A 19168-nucleotide genomic window follows, 5' to 3' on the forward strand; every position below is an offset into this window, starting at 1 on the left:
ACCATGGCAAAAAAAAAAAAAAAAAAAAAATGCCCCCCAAAGTATAACAGAACCTCACAACATCCTCAGTACAGGAGTAAATGGTTCAGGATTAACTTTAACTGAGTTATGTTACATCCCCAAAACTACCCTGCAGTGTCATTTGGGTGTTGTATCATGGATATGTGGTTGTTTTTTTGTTTTTAGATCGATTCAGGTTTCATGTTTCTGCTATCATACATCTTAAGGATGATGTATTTAAACCCTCTATTTACAGGAATTGTAGGTGTGTTAATATTTCAGTAGGACCACTATCTGAAAATATTAAAGTCTGGAGATCACACCTCCCCACTCTTCCATATTTGTTTATCTTTTATATAGTTGTTTATTATCAACGAAACGTTCAACTTTAACTGCCACCACATATTCCATAAATATTCCCAGTTATCCTGACTTATGCCTCATTTTTGCATTTTTTTTATTTGATGCCAATTACGTGTATCACATTTCTCATATAAATACCCACACATATGTACAGGTGCCCTTCTGTTATGTCAGCTACTATAATGAGGTGAAGAGGTGATGTGGACTAGCAATGGCATTTTTAAACTGAACTTCAATGTTTTATTTCTTTAACAAATCAACATGATGGGAAACCCAAAAACATGAAATTAACATACACAGCTGTCTTATTCAAGAGAGAACCTGAAACAGTTACATCACCAAAACTTGTGGCCACCAGCCTGCAGACATTCAGCTTCAATAAAACATTTAAAAAAACAAAAACAACAAAAAAAAAAACTTCAGTAGTGAAAATGGTTAATATTTATTTATAAAAATACAACATGTTACATTTAATATACATGATTATTGTTGCAGGCTGAAACCAAACGTCTCTAATTAGTCTCATCAAAGTGAGCTGCAAAAATTTTTGCTATTCTCTCCGTCTCTTTCTTCATGGATGACGGTGACATGTTGGGACGCTGCCGAGGGCCTCTGGGAGGTGGGGCGCTGTGAACCGATGAGTTCTGGTCCTGAAAACATGAAGCGTTAAAGTTAAAAAAAAAAAAACTAAAAAAAAAAAACACAAGTTCTGAACTGCTAGCACACAGTGTACCAAGACAGCTTAGTTGCAGGGGAGGCTGAAGACAAATAAGTTAATTGATCTGAATCTTTTTTTGTGATTATATGACTCACAATTCACACACAACAAACCTTTGTTTGGTTAGCCTTCATGTTGTGAGACTGTCAGCTGCATGTATCAGCAACAAATGGCATGCCTGAACTAGTTTCTTTGAAAGGTCTCGTCATCATGCAGGGAGGAGAGGTGGTGCCAACAGTCACACCACCTCTCCAAATAAGTTCTAACTCTCAACTTCTCTGTTTTATTGTGCTCTTCAAAAAGTTGTAAAATTAAAAAACAGGAGTGACAGTCATCTCCATTGATTCTTCTTTTTTGCATGTGACAGCATCTTATTGTATTGTACTGCAGTATTATATTGTGTTGTATATAAGACTTTTATTTTATTTTTATCTTTATATTGTTTTAGTGTACACTGAGGGCCGTGGGACCGTTTCAATTTCAAATTCTTGTGTATGGAATGTACATATGGTTTTTGACAATAAAGCTGTATTTGATTTATTATTTTTGTTTGTTTTAAATTGCATTAAAATGATCAATTGCATTAGAAGAGAGATCCAATCAGTGGTTTTAGAATTCATACTTTTTACTTAATCACATCCAAAGTTTGCAAAAATACAAAAATGTGTTGTTGGTTTAAAAAACAAAACAAAAAAACCCCAACATTTAAATGCTGGGCAAACACTGTGAATGAGATCAGAGAAAGTCAACCTGTTAGTGCTGCAGAACTGAGTGTTAAATTACACCGAATGTCAGTCTGGCATCACGCACATCACACATCATGCGAAAGATTATTCATAACACTGTGTGTACAGAAGGTTGGGCAAGTATATTTGCAAAATCATTAAATTATGCAAACATGAACAGATACATCAAAGGTAAAGGTTAATCTCTAACACCACTGTAAAAGTAACAGGAGTGGAGAGAGTGAACATATAAGCAGGCGTGACGGCCAAAAGCACTGCCCGTGGACAAACACTCACCGGGTTGCTGGATGCCTGGGAGAACGTGGGTGCTAAACGTATAGCTCTCATCGACGCCTCCAGTTGGTGGGAGGGGAGGAAGAAGTTTAGAACCTCTGCAGGAACAGAGCTTAATGGATAAAGTTAAAGAAAACACGTTCTCAGTGTGTTTTGAGGCAGTTACAACTGAAGAGGAGGGGAACTGTGTTTAAACACTCCCCAAAAACATGAAAGTAAATGTTCAGAAAAACAAAACAAAAAAAATATCTGTTTGACCTCCACGGGAAAACTATATTAAGGGGAAGTGCATCTGAAGGTTGCCGGTTCGATCCCCGGGCTCTCAGTCCTGGTCGTTGTGTCCTTGGGCAAGACACTTCACCTACCGCCTACTGGTGATGGCCAGAGGGGCCGATGGCGCGATATGGCAGCCTCGCTTCTGTCAGTCTGCCCCAGGGCAGCTGTGGTTACAACTGTAGCTTGCCTCCACGAGTGTGTGAATGTGAGAGTGAATGAATAGTGGAATTGTAAAGCGCTTTGAGTGCCTTGAAAAGTGCTATATAAATCTAATCCATTATTATTATTCATTATTACACAGACTGTGAGCAACCACATGGGATTTAGTGTGTGTGAGTTTATGTTCAGCCTGCTCAGCAGGAATGTTTTCGCACTTCCACCTGTCAGTCTCCTTATGTCTAGATTGTTGAGATGAATGTTGAAATAAAACCCTAAAGACGCCACACAAGATGAAGCATTTACACACCTAACACAAGTTTTATAATGAATCACTGATTTGAACTGGCTCAGAAAAGCAAAAACCAACAGCATAACCTAACGGCCACAAATGAATCATGAAACACATTTAAAGATACCGTTGGAGGTGTGGCTCGTCTGAGGAGGCGGAAACACTGTGGGTGTCTGTGGTGTGCTGTTTGGCTGGTGATGAATCTGTGTCATGTGACTTCTTGTTAGGGCTGTTTAGTTCTTGTTGTTGTCTTTCACCTCCAGCATGTTGCGACGTTTCATCACCTCTCTCCAGATCTGAAGCATCTCCTGTGGAACCATTTAAGCTGCAGTCGTCTTCACTTTCCTCTTCCCTGTGCTTCCCACTGGGGTGACCCGATTCCATATCTACCAGCAGTTCCTTCTTGCCCTCATCTTCACTCAGGTCCAGGTACTCTGGTCCCTCCAGGCTCTCCAGAGAGGCCAATTCAGGATCTGACAAGATGCTGGTCCAGGGACTAGTTTTGTCTGTTAATGAGGTCACCTCATTTAAAGGCCTCAGCTTCACTACAACCTCCTCATAATCCTCATCTGTCTGCTCATCCACATCATCGTCCTCTTCCTCTCTGCAACCTGTTTCTTCTTCATCACTCTCAGTCATTTTAGCCTTGCCACTTCGTCTGTCCTTTTCTTCCTCAGGCTCAGAGTCTGTGAGGTCCTCAGACACTTCTGCTGGTGTAAATGACAGAGGAGACGTGACTTCTGGGGAACAATGTGAAACTCTGTGAGGACTGGACGATCTCTCAGTGATTGCTTGTGTATTGCTGTCTCCAACAGGTGACACTGTTGAGCTACTCTGTGGGTTTGAAGGAATTGTTTCCAAGCGGTGTCGTTGTAGACCTGTGTAAAGAGACAGACAAAGTTTGAAGGGTTTGAGAAACACACATGCATGCAACATGTGTCTAAACCCAAAGCTGAATCTTTTTAGTTTTGTCTGGCTCACACAGAAGAAGTTAATAACATAAATGTAATTTGCATATAAAATAAATATAATGGGATATGAGAAAAACTGTACAATGAGCTCATTTAAATAACAAGCAGCAGAAGACTGTCAGTCTGCCCCAGGGCAGCTGTGACTACAACTGTAGCTGCCTCCACCAGTGTGTGAATGTGAGAGTTAATGAATAGTGGAATTGTAAAGCGCTTTGAGGGCCCGAAAAGTGCTATATAAATGCAATCCATTATTATTATTATTATTATTATTATTATTATTATTATTATTATTATTATTATTATTATTATAATAAATGGACTGGTTCTTATATAGGGCTTTTCTATTCTGAGCACTCAAAGCGCTTTACACAACTCGTTCATTCACCCAATCACACAAGCACTTTTCTCTTTTCTTAAGTTTTTTAGTTCTGTCTAACTAACATTCATACACACATCCACACTCCGATGGATGCATTGGAGAGCAAGCTGGGGTTAGCATCTTGCCTAAGGTTATTTGGCATGCAGACTGGAGCATACTAGGACCGAACCACCAACCTTCTGGTTAGGAGGTGACCTGCTCTACCAACTCTGCCAACTATGCATAAAAAAGCAAAACAAGAGAAATTAATAAAAAGCAGATTTAAAAAGTTTTGTTTTTAACTGGCTTTTAAAAGAGTCCACCGATCTTAAGTCTTGAGTCTGTGGGCCACTAAACAGAAGAATCTGTCTCCTTTTGTTTTCAGCTTAGTATTGGGCACCATCAGCAGGCCCTGGTCACAGAACCTCAGGGGCCTGCCATAGACATATGTTAGTAGAAGCCCTCTGGTATAACCTGGTGTCTGTCTGTGAAAAGCTCTCCAAGTTTGCCAAAGAACCAAGAGGTTCTAATTATTTCATTTTTCTCTTGATTTAGCTGAAGAGAACTGCCTGCCATCCACTGTTTAACAGTGTCTAGGCACTTCAATAAACTGCTAAGTTTTCAAATTTCATTTGGGTGAAATGAGGTGTAGAACCAATTATCATCTGCAGAGCAGAGATAAGAGATGCCCTTAAAGGTTGACAGAATGTGCCCAAGGGGGACCAAATACAATAAAAACAGCAGAGGCCCCAAAACAGAAACCTTGAAGTACACCAAAATGAACTGGATAAGGGGAGATCTGTGCTTTGAAGTAGCTACAGAAAATGATCTGTCAGACGGGTATGAAGAGAATCCCTCCAACCAGATACTGATATACCAACCTAGTACTTCAGCCTATTAAGCAGAATGAAACGTTCAGCTGTATCAAAAACTGAGGTAAGGTCCAACCTGAGCAGCAGAGAACAGTTTCCCCTGTTGCTCGGCCTCAAAATGTCATGTGATACTCTCAGAAGAGCCATTTCAATTCAATGAAATCTACAAAAACCTGATTGAAAGTGGTCAAGAATGCTGTGCTGATCCAGAGCAGCAGTTAACTGGTTGACCACAACGTCCTCTAGGACCTTAGCAGTAAATGGATGAACTCACCACTGATGATGTTGTGGACTTCTCCGACTAACTGGTTTGACTTTAGTAGAAGCTGAGATGAGCTGTACTCCGAGTCCCTCCGTTTCTCATGTTTATTGTGACTTTCCTGCTCTGGCATAGGTGGGAATGTAGGAGTTGAAAGTTTGCGGCTGAAATATTTCTGAATGTTGTCAAGCTCGCTCAGTTTTTTCCTGTAAGAAAAGAAACAAAGCTCAGGCTCTGCATCAGTCATAAATGGTTAAACAATGCAGTGTCCATAAACTGGTACCTGAGTGCTGAGAACAGGATCGAGCTGGAAGGATTGATGTCACCTGCACTGCTGCTGTGAAAGGACTGAGACGCTGTTTGCTCCTGCAGACTTTGATGGTACAGGCGTACATTGTCCATGTGCTCAGAATGACGGTCACTCTCACTGGACCTGCAGCAGTCATTACAATAACATATAAATACAGTTGCAGACTTTATATTGTAGCATGTGGCAATGAATAAAACTATGCAAGGACCGGTTCTGCAAAGCACCAGTTCTGTGCCAATACCAATGTTTAAAATAATCTGATAGCAGACGCTTGTGTTCTTTTGTTTTGTTGACATTTTGTGACAGGAAAACGAATTAATCCCCATTGCACAAACACAGTATTATACACAGTACTTACACTACACTCATTTATTTGTATTTTGTTTCCAAAGGGGTCAGACTTGTAATTTTTTGAAGTGGTCTTGTGCAATAGTTCTCCAGACTTTCTGAAGGTTTTTGGAGGACATTGGCTGCTTTAAACTCATTTTCAGTCCATATCATTTTCAGAGACCAGTGTTTTTTTAATTTTATTTTTGTAAAATATTATTTTATTTTACACAAGAAGTGGAAACTAAACTAAACTGTGTCACCAATGTTAAAACTGTTTTTTTGCCTAAATGCTTAATTGTTTGTTTCCAGATTTATACGTTTCAACAAATCGCTGCACATATTTCTGATTTTCATGGCAAAATACAAAGAAATGAGGGGAGGCTTAAGGCTTACTTACTTACTGTAGATATACAAAAACCTGCCCTAATGTTTTTCAGTCCTCAATGTGTCTAAACTAAGTGATACACATTTATGAGACTGGATCTCAGGAATAAGGACCACAAAAATGATGAAACACAGCTGATGAACATCTTCCATTGCCTTACTGGCTGCAAATATTCTAACAGATGATCGGCACAACCATGGTGTGAATAAAAACCTTTCAGAGAACAGCCTGTCCGTGTGGTTGGGTGATGAGATCTTCTGCTCAGGGAACCTGCTGATGTGAGAGGGAAAGCTGCTGTATGTGGCTGTAGTCTGGTAGCTGAGAGGAAAGGCCTGGAACAAACCCTGCCAGACAAACACCTTCTGGTTTGTTTCAAATTTTGAGAAAGCCATCAAGAGTAAAAAAATCTGTTCAAGCAGTCTGAGTTCTCTCACCAATGAGTTTTTGGCAGCTTCTTCACTCACAGATAGTCTCTGCCAGCGTAAATCTTGGACCCCCTTCAGTGGAGTGATGGACACTTTAAGCTGGCCGTGACACTGGCCGCCAAAGTCTGTGATGTTGTACCAACCGCACACTGATGGGAAGCCACAGACTAAAGGGGACAGGTCTACAGAGGCAAATCCAATCACCCTGTCCAGCTCTATGGAAGCAAAATGAAAATGAATAAATTAATCCTTCAAAAACATTAAAGCAACACAAACAACGGGGTGAAACAGCTCCTGTACCTCCTTTATGCCAGACTTTAAACACAAGGGATTGTTGTGGATCAACCAGGAGCTGCTTTGATAGCCTGGAAATTTGAAACAAACACATTAGCCTGATGTTTGATCAGTAGGTTATTTAAGTTGAGGTCTGTGAAGTTATTCAACCTGCACTCGTGCTGATGGTCCCACACAGGGGAGTCTGTGTTAGCTATCACAGCCGTGGACACTGGTTCAGCAGAGTCAGCAGTGGCGTATGAAACACAGCAACATGGCATCCCTTCACTGCGTTCTGCGAGGGGACAGCCTGATGGAAAAGACAAACATGTTGTTGTTAGTGAACTGTACGTTTTGTTTCTGTTTTGCTTTCTTTTTTTTAGAAAAAAAAAAGGCACAAGACATCAGGTCACACCTTTCAGGTTCAGGTGCATGGCCCGATCCACTGTGACTGTCACAGGGAAAGATTCATCTGTACTCTGTTCCGTGTGCTGCACAGATGAGATGTCTGGAGTGGCTCTGGAGGATTTATACTTGTGTTTGCTCTGTGCTGATGATTTTCTGAGTGTAGATGGAGAAAGGACTTGATCTCTTTCTTCCATGTCCTCTGATACCAGTTCTTCCTGACTGTCAGAGTCCACCTGAGTCTCAGCTCCAGTAGGTATTTCTCCTGGATCTGAACCGCCTGTCAAGGTGACGTGTACCCTGAGAGCTGCTCCTTGTAGATCTGCTGCTGAGCGCCTGAACAGAGGGTACACTCCTGTGAAAATACAAAATTTATTACACTCTGAAATATGGAGACGATTTTACTAAAGCATTGCTGAGCAGTTATTTCATACCACTTAGCGTCAGCTTCTGCTTGGAAGTCTTTGCAAGCGAGGACAGATCGACGAATGCTGAGCCCACCAGTCGGTCTGTGTCACTGGGCCTTCTGGTTTTATTTTTCTTAAAGGCAACCCACACCTGCACCTCCAGCTTCTCCTCCCTTAGATACCACATTAAAGGCTGCGTACGTCTCAGTTCAACAGTCCTACTTCCTTCAAAACTCACTGTGGCCTTGTCTTCCCCTGCGCCTTCATCAGCAGATGGGTGTTTCAGGTGAGAACAGAAGGCGTCTCGGTCATAGAACTTGTACCTGATGTAGCAGTAGGTGGAGCGCAGCAGCTCACTGTGCCCAGGTAGCAGCAAACAGTGGATGGGTAGCCACACTCTAGGCATGGTAAAGGTCAGCGAGAGTTTTCTCATGCTCTCTTCAAACAGTTCTTCTTCATCCTGCATCATGGAACTGTCAGTCAGGGTATTTTCCCAGCCTAAACCCTGAGCAGCTTTAATGACCCTTTCTCTATCAGAGTGGTGAGCGAAGCTAATGGAAAGCTCTAGGCCTCCGACCAAGATGTGCTGGTGCTGAGAAGAACTTGCTTCAAGACTTATATAAACTCCAAACCAGCCAGAAATACCTACATATGTGGAAAAAGAAAAACTCTGACAAAGTCTTAACAAAAAATAACTGCTTTAACTATTTTAAGCCCAACATACCTGTTCTTTTGTTGATGAGCTCAGACAGAGGTATTTTCACAGTCCCCAACATTAAATCTTTAGATTTGGAAACGTTCACACCTACAAAAGAAAAAAAAAAAAAAAAAAAAAAAAAAAAAAAGGACAATATTAGAAACAAATACTGCTAATAAATTTTTTACACAATAATGTTTCAAAAATTTTAAATACATGTTTGTTTGTTTTTTAACTTGACATTATGCTGCCAAAAAGCAAAGGTATCCTCCAATGTCCCATCCTGGATCAGCTCTTTTACAAACTTTTCCAACGCATTGATGTTTGTCTCACTGTTAAATGGTGTATAACGAAAAATATTCACAAACTAGGGCTAACATTCATGACGATTCTTAATATCTAGATCAGTCAGTTATTGCACGGGTGTATATGATATAATATAAAAAAAAAAACTATGACAATTTCTTTAAGGCTCCACTGATGGGTAAAGAAAAGATAAATAAAAAGTAAAATAAATGATTAATGGTCTCAAGTTAAACATAATCAGAAAACTGTAACATAATATACTTTAGGCAAGTTAAATGTAAGAGTAACCTCATTTCACAAAGAGTGCACTGAGCTCACTTAAACTTTTACGATTGTCTCGGTTCCACACAGTGAAGACAGCAGAAGCCTGTTCCAGCTGCTCAGCAAGGCTGAAGGTTTCTCCGCTGCTGGTCTGAGCAAGCAGATCACAGGACACCTCCATGTGGTGGTCGAACTCGGGGCAGAAAGCCTTTGCTGCTGTGCGGGTGCACCTCCTTTCACTCTCGGGCAAGAAAGAAAGCTGGACTGTGATGAAAGTGTTCAAACCAACGCCGACAAAGTAGCTGAACCTCTCATCTTGTTCTGATAATATCCTGAAATAGCAGAGGCAGTATTTCTAAATACTAATTTGGGCATTATGGTTTCAATACACATAAAGAAGAAATGAGCGAATACTTTTATTTTGATCAGATGAAATTTGCCACCAATCTCAGAATGAACAAAAATAAAACAGCAGAGTCTCAACAACTGTAGATTTGGTGCACATCATCAGCTCTTAATCCTACATCCTAACCCAAATATTTTTATCAAAGTGAGCAGGTGTACAAAAAATCTGTTCTAATTAATGAGCTTTATCATACATAGATGAAATAAAAAAGGCAAATTGTCCAGAGGTCAGTAATAGTGATGTACCTTGCGGCAGCCTTCAGACCACATGCTCTGTGCACTTGAACCACGAGTGTCACAACTCGAGAGGCAGCTCCTCTTCCAGTGTGTCCTTCAGGTCTCACAGGCCTGTGCTTGTATCGAATGCAAACATCTAACAGTCCTACAAAAACAAAAGCAATAACATTCAGATACGGCCTGTATCTATATATTCCTATTAGCATGCGTGCATAATTATGTGTGTATACCTGAAGGCTGAGGTTGGTGTACTGTGGGACTCTCTGTCCTGGGAATCAGGGGCAGAGAGAACATCTGAGCCTCATCAGGAGTTTGCCTCTGCATGGTAACCATGGCACACAGCTTGGACAGTGGAAGCATTCCTCTGGCCACGAGCTGATCTCTCACATTTGGATAGTAATATCTACAGAGAGACATTATATTGATCACAAAAAGAAAACAAGTTGAGCCAGTTACAATTAAGACTGATTACTTTCACATAAATTCTGATTTAAGTTAGTGGATCTCAAAATTCTGTCTGGCATGCCCCCACTACACCTGGTTGTCTGTACACACACATGCAGCTTGAGAATCACTTCACTAAAGACACTAAAGAGTAATGCTGCAGACCTGTATATCATTACCGTATGCACAACTGAGCATTTAGAAATAAAGTATTTTCCTTAACAGGATACAGTGTGATACTCACTGATTAAAAACATACAAAATGCACTAGATTTATGTAATGAAACAAAATTTACAAAAGCTGCCAAGGAAGTAAAGTTTTCTGTGCTCCTTGTACCTAATGAAACTTTAAGTAAAGTTTAAAACCTATTTTTACAGAGGGCACTTCAGCTAAAACAGGAAACCAAAACATTACCATTCCTGGGGTAAAAATATTAGGCTTATAATCAGCATTTTAACTGTGGTAAACATCATTTCATTATTTTATTAAAGTTTAAATGATACATGGATGACATAACAGCATCCACAAACCTGCACCACACTTCAAACTGGATGCCTCCACCGCTGCTGAGACCTTGCCTTGAGAGAGAGCTGAGTAGCAGCCTCTGGACAGGAACTCCTTCGGGAGCCAGGAGCACATGAGTCTCTGTGTGACCAAACACTGGGTCAGGAACACAGAGCGTTGTGGTGGTACGAAATGGTTTCAGGTTCACAGCTGTTGGGATGTGATTAAGCTTGGAATGATTCAGAGGGAATAGAAACATCTTATGATGAAGATTTGAAATGATTAGGTGGCCTTACTGCTCTCTATGAGGTTTTGGTCCATGTCTGCAGCAGAGTTGCCCTCCTGACAGGGGAAGCTGTACTGGATGTAGCAGTCTGCCTCACCCCACACTGTGGACTGCAGAGGAGTCATCCCACTGACCCTCTCCACCCTTACCACAAAAACATGCTCTCTCATAGATTCTACATGTGCTGCAGTCACCTGAGGGAGCAGAGCAGTTAATGTTTGTTTGTTTTCATACCAACACATTAGAGAAAGAAAGGGAACAAACAAGTTGTGTTGAAGTTTGGTGTTAACGTTTTCATGAATATTTATTCTACCAAGTCACATTCATGAGTTGTGAGGTTTTAAGGATCTAAATTAACAAAAAACAACAACAACAAAAAAGCATTGCAGCGAGTTTCCATAAAAACTCAATAGGGACAAATGTAAATTGTGCAGATTTATTTATATTTATATTTTGGTCTGTATTGTGTGCCAGCACATATTTAAAGTGGAATTTTCTCTATACTTTCTATTAAAATAAAATAAAAAAAACTGCCAGACTAATCTATTTGACAAGTATTATGCAGCCAATGGTAACACCAACCTTTGTTTGTGAATGTGGATGGTGATCAAGCAGATGAACTGGTCTCACAAGATGAGGCAACGAGTCATATTCTTCATCTCTCGTACGCTGGAGGGAAACGATCTGCTCTGATTGGCCCATAGCCAAAACAACCCTGAGGTTTCCTTTACAGCTCCCTGAGAACACATCAATGACAGGCATGTAGCAGTCCACCCCTAAAACAGGGTACTGCGCCTGCAGGAGGAGGTGGGTGATCTTTGGATCCCTGAAGGGGACAGACATATTTTAGTAAACATGTTAGTATGTTCTATACTTTGTCATATATTTTAGGAATCCACTTAGTGACTAGAATGTAGGGTAACTGCCTTTTACAATACATTCTTGGTGTATGTAAACCTGGGATACTAAAAGTTTTCACTGCTCTTCCCTCTCAGATATTATTATTGTGATTCCAATTTATAGGACTGTCAGCTAAATAACAATTACAATTGTTAATCAGTGGATAACGTTCTCAAAGCGTTGGTATATGAACAGTCAAAAAAACTAAACATCAAAATATAATTCCCAGGCACAAATGGTGTAGCATTCACATTTAACTAATTCCTTCAGTCAAAAACTCAGAGATACTTTTTGCAAACAAATAAATGGTCAGCTGACCAGCTAGCAACTGTAATATTTCATAATTATCCTATATTATTGTTTACCTATCTTACCTGAATGACATGTAGAACTGATGAAGAGGCAATTTAACTAGGCCAAGGAGTCGATCCTGCCCTGAGCTTCTAGTCTTCTGCCACACTTCTATGACCATCATATTATTCTTCATCCTCTCCAGCAGCTTAGCTGTTAAGGCCACAGGTGTCACCTAAAACAGAGAAATGTAAAGAGTGTATTTAGATCAAGCTGCAGGCACTGAGAAATCATCAATGATCCCGACAACTAAAAATGCCAGACTAAAAAAAAGGATTAAAGCCTGGAACATAAAACAGTTTTAAAGATAATAATAATAGTAATAATAAGTAATAATTATAATAATAATAATTATAATAATAATTATATTATTATTACTACATTTAATTAATCTACATTTACTTTTCACTAATTCTGAAGTGTCTGTTTGTTGCATCCATGTAGTTTTAATTGATTCAACAAACAGCTTCCAAATCTGGTAGCTTCTGGAATAAACAAATAAACAAAACGCCTGCCAGGTAAAACAGACTAATGTATGCATTGATTTTTATGTCAGATGCCTTTACTGAAGGAACCCCAAGAGGATTTGTTTCTCCTCCTGGTCTCCAACCAGGGATTTTTCCCATGATAGACAAACAGATAAACCACTACTCTGTGAAGCCACAGAATAATTTCTAATGCTAGTTTATGCTAATTTATTCTTATGTTAATTTTACTACTAGTTTCTTGTAGAATAGCACAGTATCAGGTACATAAATAAAATATTAAAAAAACCATGTAACAATATGTAAAGCTTTTAAAACAACAGTCAAAAATAAAAAACTCATAATGCTCCCATATACTCCTTTATTACAAAAAACAGCTTTGTGCAAACTCTTTGTAGATCCAGAAAAAAGACTTAAGAGAAAAAGTAAGTTTTATGTCTTTTGTTTTGTGGATTCAGTTTGCAAAAACATTATAGTAATTTCCCTTCATAAATAAGATCATTTCAATGACGTACAAAGCCAGGCAGCAAACTTTAAATGTGGTGAGAATAATGGACCTGCAGCACTTACCTGAACAAAGTTAAACGTAGGGTTTGGCTGACCCCAGCTGACAACAGATCTTGCCGGCTCATCACACCAAAACAGTTTACAGTTCAAATAAACATTCGGAGCCTGCAGAGGCCCACAGTTGAAGTTCTTCCCATCTGGTACCATGAGTAAGGCATGCAGCAGGGCCTCAGGTTCCTCCTCCACCTGCTGCCACGATTTAGGGGGAGATGTTTGATAGCCGGAAATAGGAGCAGGTTCCCTGGAGGGTCTCTGAGGTGTCCAAACATTCAGCCTGGCTTCTTCAAAAGAACTAGCCGGTAACTCCTCTCTGCCATTGGTAGCATGCTGGGTTCTGAGGCTCACCTGTCTCTCAGGACTTTGTGACGGTGACATGTCTCTCCAAGTCACCTTGCTTTTACTTTTTTCAGAGGAGAAACCTTTACTGTGTGCTCCAAGTTCTAGTGAAACCTGCAAAACACATCAACATTACTTCTGTGACAGTTGCTTCCAAACATTACTTCCTGAGTAAAAGAAGCAAGCCAATGAAAATATATTGCCTTGAGAGGTCCAAACTCCCATGTTTCACTGTTGCCTTCTCTCTGAACAGGCAACACGACAGACTGACTCAGCTGCTCGTTCTGCAGCAGACTGCGCAATGGATGAATTGCCTTACCAATGGCAACAGGCTGCAACACAGGATATAGTGATTTAACACATAGTACACCCGAGCATTTAAAAGAAAACAGCAATGATCTTTTTTTATATTTAATGGAATCACAGCCATGTGTTTGTAGAACATGTTAGAAATACAATAACAGACTCTTCAATATTTTAATCACACTTGTGTTATTGTCTGAAAATGTGTATGTCAAAAATATTTTAACTTCAAAACAACCAGTTAATTAAAAATAATCATAACGTAAAGCCTTTGTTAAGAAAAACAGTAGCTCACATATCATGAAATAATTGACAAATTTCAACAAAATCAAATTACTAATAGTCAGCCTGAAGATACTTACTTTCCTTTGGTCACTCTTTCGTGAGTAAATCTTGAAAATCAGATCAGTTCTCCACCACTGTTCAACTGTGGCTGTACTGAAGTTGACAGGAAACACAGAGAGATGATGGAAGTTCACCACTAAAAAACATAATGTTTGTCAGTCACAAACCTGAAGCACCACAAGCAGCACTTTTCACTTGGGATGATTTCATTAAAGCAGATTCTCAATGGTCATACCTCTTCCTGTGACTTTACTGGAAACAACTCTGGTCACTTCCCCATCTCGGCTTGCCTTACTGCGATCATGTCGATTTGAAGTCACTGGGAACGAATACTCAACAAAATATGTACTAAAAGAAGAAAATGACATACGGTTTTGTCCCTAAAAGTTTGTATTTTTTATAACAAAGTCAGTGATTTGCATCATCATCATTATTATTATTATTATCGTTATAATTATTATTAGCATTATGATCAACAAGATTTTAAATGTTTTCCTAACCATTTCCTGGCAATTAATGGCCGAAGTGGTTTTCCTTTATTTGAGGTTTTTCTGGGTGTTGTGGGTGAGCTGCCAGCTGGTACAGTCAGAGACTCAATCGTCACTCTTGCCAGCCGCACCGAACTCAGCAAAGTCAGCTGCTCTGCACTCAGGAGAAAATGGATATTCCCACCATCTCCTGACCGCTGATTCTCTGAATTGTGGCTGGACACAGAAAAACACAGTTCCCAACCATTTCATGCATCTAAGAACAACCTGAGCCTCTGAAAGAAGCTCTAGCTCTGACTTAAAAAGAATACGTAAAGGCCCTCACCCTTCACTAATCTTGGGTGCAGACTCAGTCAGCTTTTTTGCCTGATTTTTACTTGAAGACACGATCCCTTGGCACTCCTCCTCAGTGTCAGCTAATGTGGTACCTGTAATCTGAAAGAATGACAGTTATACTAGAAAATCTGTTAAACTGACAAAGCTTACTTTACCAAAATTTAAAAAAACAAACATATAAAAGTCATCTAGTTACAGGAGTTTTGTAGAACAAATTTTCCAGCAAGCTCTGATCATACTGTGGATCATTGAGCTCGCTATCGCTACAGACACTGCTATGACCAGAAAGAGAATCAGGGCAGGGGCCTTGTCCATCCCAGAGAGGAAAAGCAGAAGTAGAGCTTTAAAGAAAAGAGAAAAAAAGGGAAAACTTTAAGTAAAAATACAACATCGTACATCTGCATCTGGATATAAATTCAAACATGGATACCTGCCAAGTACCAGATCCACAGCTCTGTTGTCTATGTCAGCAGGTCCGTCCAAGCCACTGTCTGAGATTACAGTGACATCATCAGAGTGCTTCAGAGTTAAATCAGTGTGAAGGATATTTTCAAGAAACATCCCAAAAGGAGAAGACAAGGGCCTGCAAAGAAAAGAAGAAAGTCTTACAGAAAGTGAATTGGTAAGAGAGAGGAAGCACTATTTTTTTTCAACACTAACTTTGGCAGAGGTTGGATGTTATCCTTTGGTAGAAGCAGTGGAGTATCTTTCAGAGCCGCCGCACTATCGGTGTCAGATTTCAAAGCTGATATAACCATTGCATTTCTGAGTTTGTTTCCACGGTCGAGAATAACTGAGATGAAAGAAATAAAATTTCAAAATATAGATATGCGTTTCTGCAAACTGATAATGCATGGATGCTTAAACAAACCTGAAATGATATCATTAGTTGGTTGATTTAAAGGATTCACAGCTGTTTGACTGTTCTGAGATCTGTTTGTTGTTGGCATCTGATTTTCAAGCGTCTCTTCTTCGTCCCTCTGTGCATTTTGGAAATATAAGTGGTCCTTCCCTCTGAAAATATTATAGCAACGAATAAAGTAAGATCACTGTCCTCTGATTTAAAAATGGCACTGCGTATGCCAAGATATGAGATGCTGTGCAGGTGTTTGAATTCAACTCTAAACCTTGGTGTGTTTCCGCCACTGCTCTCGGCTGATTCTTTCCCGTTGTTGGCTGAAAGCAACCTGTGCTGTGAGGGCACGGTCATTGGGGTGACTTGTCGTCGCTCGGTGCTGAGGTCTGTGTGGGGACCGGAGCCGCTGCTGTCATAAGCTTCTGTCAGTGGCTCCAAACTAAGAGCTACCTGATGAGGGGTGTAAGAAAAAGCTTAGATGTGGACTGTCCTCAATGTCACAAACTGAGTGAGCAAAGCCCAATTTCAATACAGCCAATAATACTCAGATCCAAATAAGCACTTGGCAAGTAAATATGATTTTAAGTCTACACTCACCTGTAGCTCTCCCAGCTTTTCAGACGTTGGAGATACAAGAGTGTAAAATCCACTGATTGACTGTGATAGTGACAGGCGGGAGATGCCAGTGACCTGAGCTCGTGCAACTGGCAGATGATCTGGTTTAGTTAGGGCTTCCAGCACCAAAGAGCCCATATCTGTTGATGAACAGCATAATGGAGATTAAAAGGAAATCGAAGCAGCATAGCAAACTCAAGAGCATCAACCTCTCCTAACTACCTGTAAGGTAAGAGGTGAACTGTTTTGGGCCACAGCGGATGGGGAAGCGAGCTGTGGTCTTGATAGTTTTCTGTGCCAGCTGTGATCCATCTCTGGGAAAGAAATGTGTACCGTCGGACGACTCTCCCCACCAGCGCAGCCTGATGAACGTTGCAGATGGTGGCTTGTGAACTGTCCATAAAACTCGGCCTATGGTCACCTTCAGGAAGCATCTGAGCTGGCCCTCGACCAGAGGTGGGAGACTAGTGGATGGGGACACATCACTGGGGACTGCAAGAGATAAAGTGGAAACACAAAGAAAGTAATAAAAAGAATGGGATGTTCAGTTTACCTATATTTTCTTTTATTGCCTTGAAAAACATTGGACAAATATAACAGATTGGATATGACAAATTATATCAAGCCTTCCTCTAGAAAGAAAAACATGTACTGAAAGATTTTACCTAATGTTTTTCTTTAAACGAATGAAAAATATTAGGTTAAAGAGGGAAAATTTTACTGTCAAAGTTACTTTAACCCAAACTAAAAATCACACTGACAATACTGTTCTAACTTCAGCGGGATATAACTGGTTATATGGGGCTTTCAGTTAGGTCGTATGTTACAACATAGATCCACAGAGATTTAAATCAGACCTAAATAAATTTACAGCAAAAAACACCAATGCTTATACGTTCAATGGATATTTTATAAGTTCTTTTAATATCGCCCATTGCTCTATTAGATTGAGATCTAATGACTGTGAAGGCTAGTTACGTACAATGAACTCTTTGCCATGTTCAAGAAACCAACATTAGACAATTTGAGCTTTGTGACATTGTACCCATCAAAAAATGGATACAATGTTCAGTAAAGGGATGGACATGGCCAGCAACATTACAAAGGAAGGCTGTGTTTTGTTTTTTAAACAGTTCTCAGTAAATACATACTAAGGGGTTCAAAGTGTGCCAAAACAATATCCCCACAGCCTTACACCACCAGCAGCAGCCTAAACAGGCGTACTTTAATCTTACACCAACTTGCCATGTATTAGCAAGTATTTTGGTATCTCTTATGAAATCAATACAGTCTTGTTTATGCATAAACACCACAAAAACGAAAAAGGAATAAAACAGAAACCGATTGAAGGCGCCCGTTTTAAAGAGAGATTGTATACTTTGCCTTTAGCTTTAGCATATTTTGACAAAACCACAAACAAAGGTTGCATAAAGTTGACTGCTAGAGCTACACGTAAACAAACAAAAGAGATTTGTGAAGACCGGCGAAACAAACTGAAAGACAGTGCATACAAAACAGACAGTACATAGAGAAATGTAACTAATAAGTAAGTAAACATTTGAGGCTAATCTGAGGCTGACAGCTGTCGGTAACATTACAGTAGCTAACGGCTAGCTAAACTGAGTTTACCTTTCTTTTTGCTGCCTGCAGTTCTGGCGGACCTCTGCTTTCTGCTCTTCATCCCTCAGCTCAGTAAGCATGGACTGTAACTAACAGCCAGGCCAAAGCACAGTCAGAGACGTTAGCAGGCATGTTATCGCTCTGCAGCTAACTTATAATCCGTTAAACGCAGCTGAGTGAGCGGCACACACACACACCCACAGACACTCATAATACAAACAGCAGCGCGGAAAACTGTTCCCGAGCAACGAACTACCCCGCTTCCGCTGCCGCTGCTTTTCACAGAGGCATTCTGGGAAAGTGAGTTAATTTTTGCTGCGATGTTTTTTTTTAGAGCTATTGAATAGATTCATTCATAATAAAAATGTGGAAAACTACGACTACACAATTACTGAGCAGCATGATAACCGCCACGAGGGAGGATTTATTACACTTATATTTATGGCATTTACATTGTGTTGTACTAATACAGTAACTAACAGTGTACAATGTCTATCTTAATTATGAGGTTTTTAAACCATAATGTTTAAATAATTGCTGAAATGGAAGCAGGAATACAGAGATTAATTGGGATGGGCGGGGGGGGCAAATAATATTCTGTTTTAAGACTTTTCTCTGCCATTTGCTTTTTAGCCACAGTGGACACTTTTACTTTTTGCAGCTCAACCATTACATTGAATTGAAGCGATTCTAAAATTTGTGAAATATGTATCACAATGTATGTGACACACACATATGAAAGCTTTATTTGCAATCATTTTATTCAGAAGTGTATTTTATTGGCACAAAAGTGTTTTTTCTTGTACCCAGTGTCCAACAGTCCTTTAAAACAACCATAAGTGCAGCTTCAACAATGCATCCAAAACTGTTCAACTGTGTAAAAGCAAATAAACAATAGATTAAAAAAACAACCAAACAATATATATTACTGTGAAAAATTACAAATACACCTCCGAGCTGTCTACCAGTAGAGGGAAGCCCTGGTCTTTCAGTCAAAGCTGTTCAC

The 19168-nt window shown here is 39.9% G+C and overlaps 1 protein-coding gene across 4 annotated transcripts; it reads right to left on the reverse strand.

Moving 5' to 3' along the window:
- Positions 1-789: 789 nt before the first annotated feature.
- Positions 790-18428, reverse strand: c2cd3 (C2 domain containing 3 centriole elongation regulator). Of its 4 annotated transcripts, none has more exons than XM_086261993.1 (33): positions 18172-18425; positions 16765-17034; positions 16525-16682; positions 16199-16377; positions 15943-16085; positions 15732-15864; positions 15502-15654; positions 15268-15412; positions 15061-15170; positions 14748-14951; positions 14483-14595; positions 14265-14383; positions 13803-13931; positions 13267-13713; positions 12235-12386; positions 11543-11786; positions 10971-11154; positions 10701-10815; positions 9956-10128; positions 9735-9870; positions 9141-9415; positions 8544-8624; positions 7847-8464; positions 7423-7767; positions 7179-7317; positions 7035-7099; positions 6744-6949; positions 6523-6653; positions 5568-5717; positions 5300-5490; positions 2952-3702; positions 2104-2212; positions 790-1013 (listed from the first exon to the last, which is right to left on the reverse strand). In XM_086261993.1, exons 1-33 carry the CDS (start codon positions 18221-18223, stop codon positions 876-878), a joined length of 6558 nt encoding a protein of 2185 aa, XP_086118119.1. In that variant the 5' UTR covers positions 18224-18425; the 3' UTR covers positions 790-875. The 4 variants fall into 4 exon arrangements, with proteins under 4 accessions (XP_086118119.1, XP_086118118.1, XP_086118117.1 ...); XM_086261992.1 differs by having other exon boundaries at positions 10701-10884; XM_086261991.1 differs by having other exon boundaries at positions 6523-6949; positions 10701-10884; positions 18172-18427.
- Between the last annotated feature and the right edge of the window lie 740 nt (positions 18429-19168).

Source organism: Aulonocara sp. 'chitande type north' Nkhata Bay, linkage group LG14 (genome assembly GCF_057382095.1).
Source record: "Aulonocara sp. 'chitande type north' Nkhata Bay isolate Kocher_YH1m ecotype deep benthic linkage group LG14, A_spYH_male_GT1.1, whole genome shotgun sequence".
Lineage (NCBI taxonomy): Eukaryota > Metazoa > Chordata > Actinopteri > Cichliformes > Cichlidae > Aulonocara > Aulonocara sp. 'chitande type north' Nkhata Bay.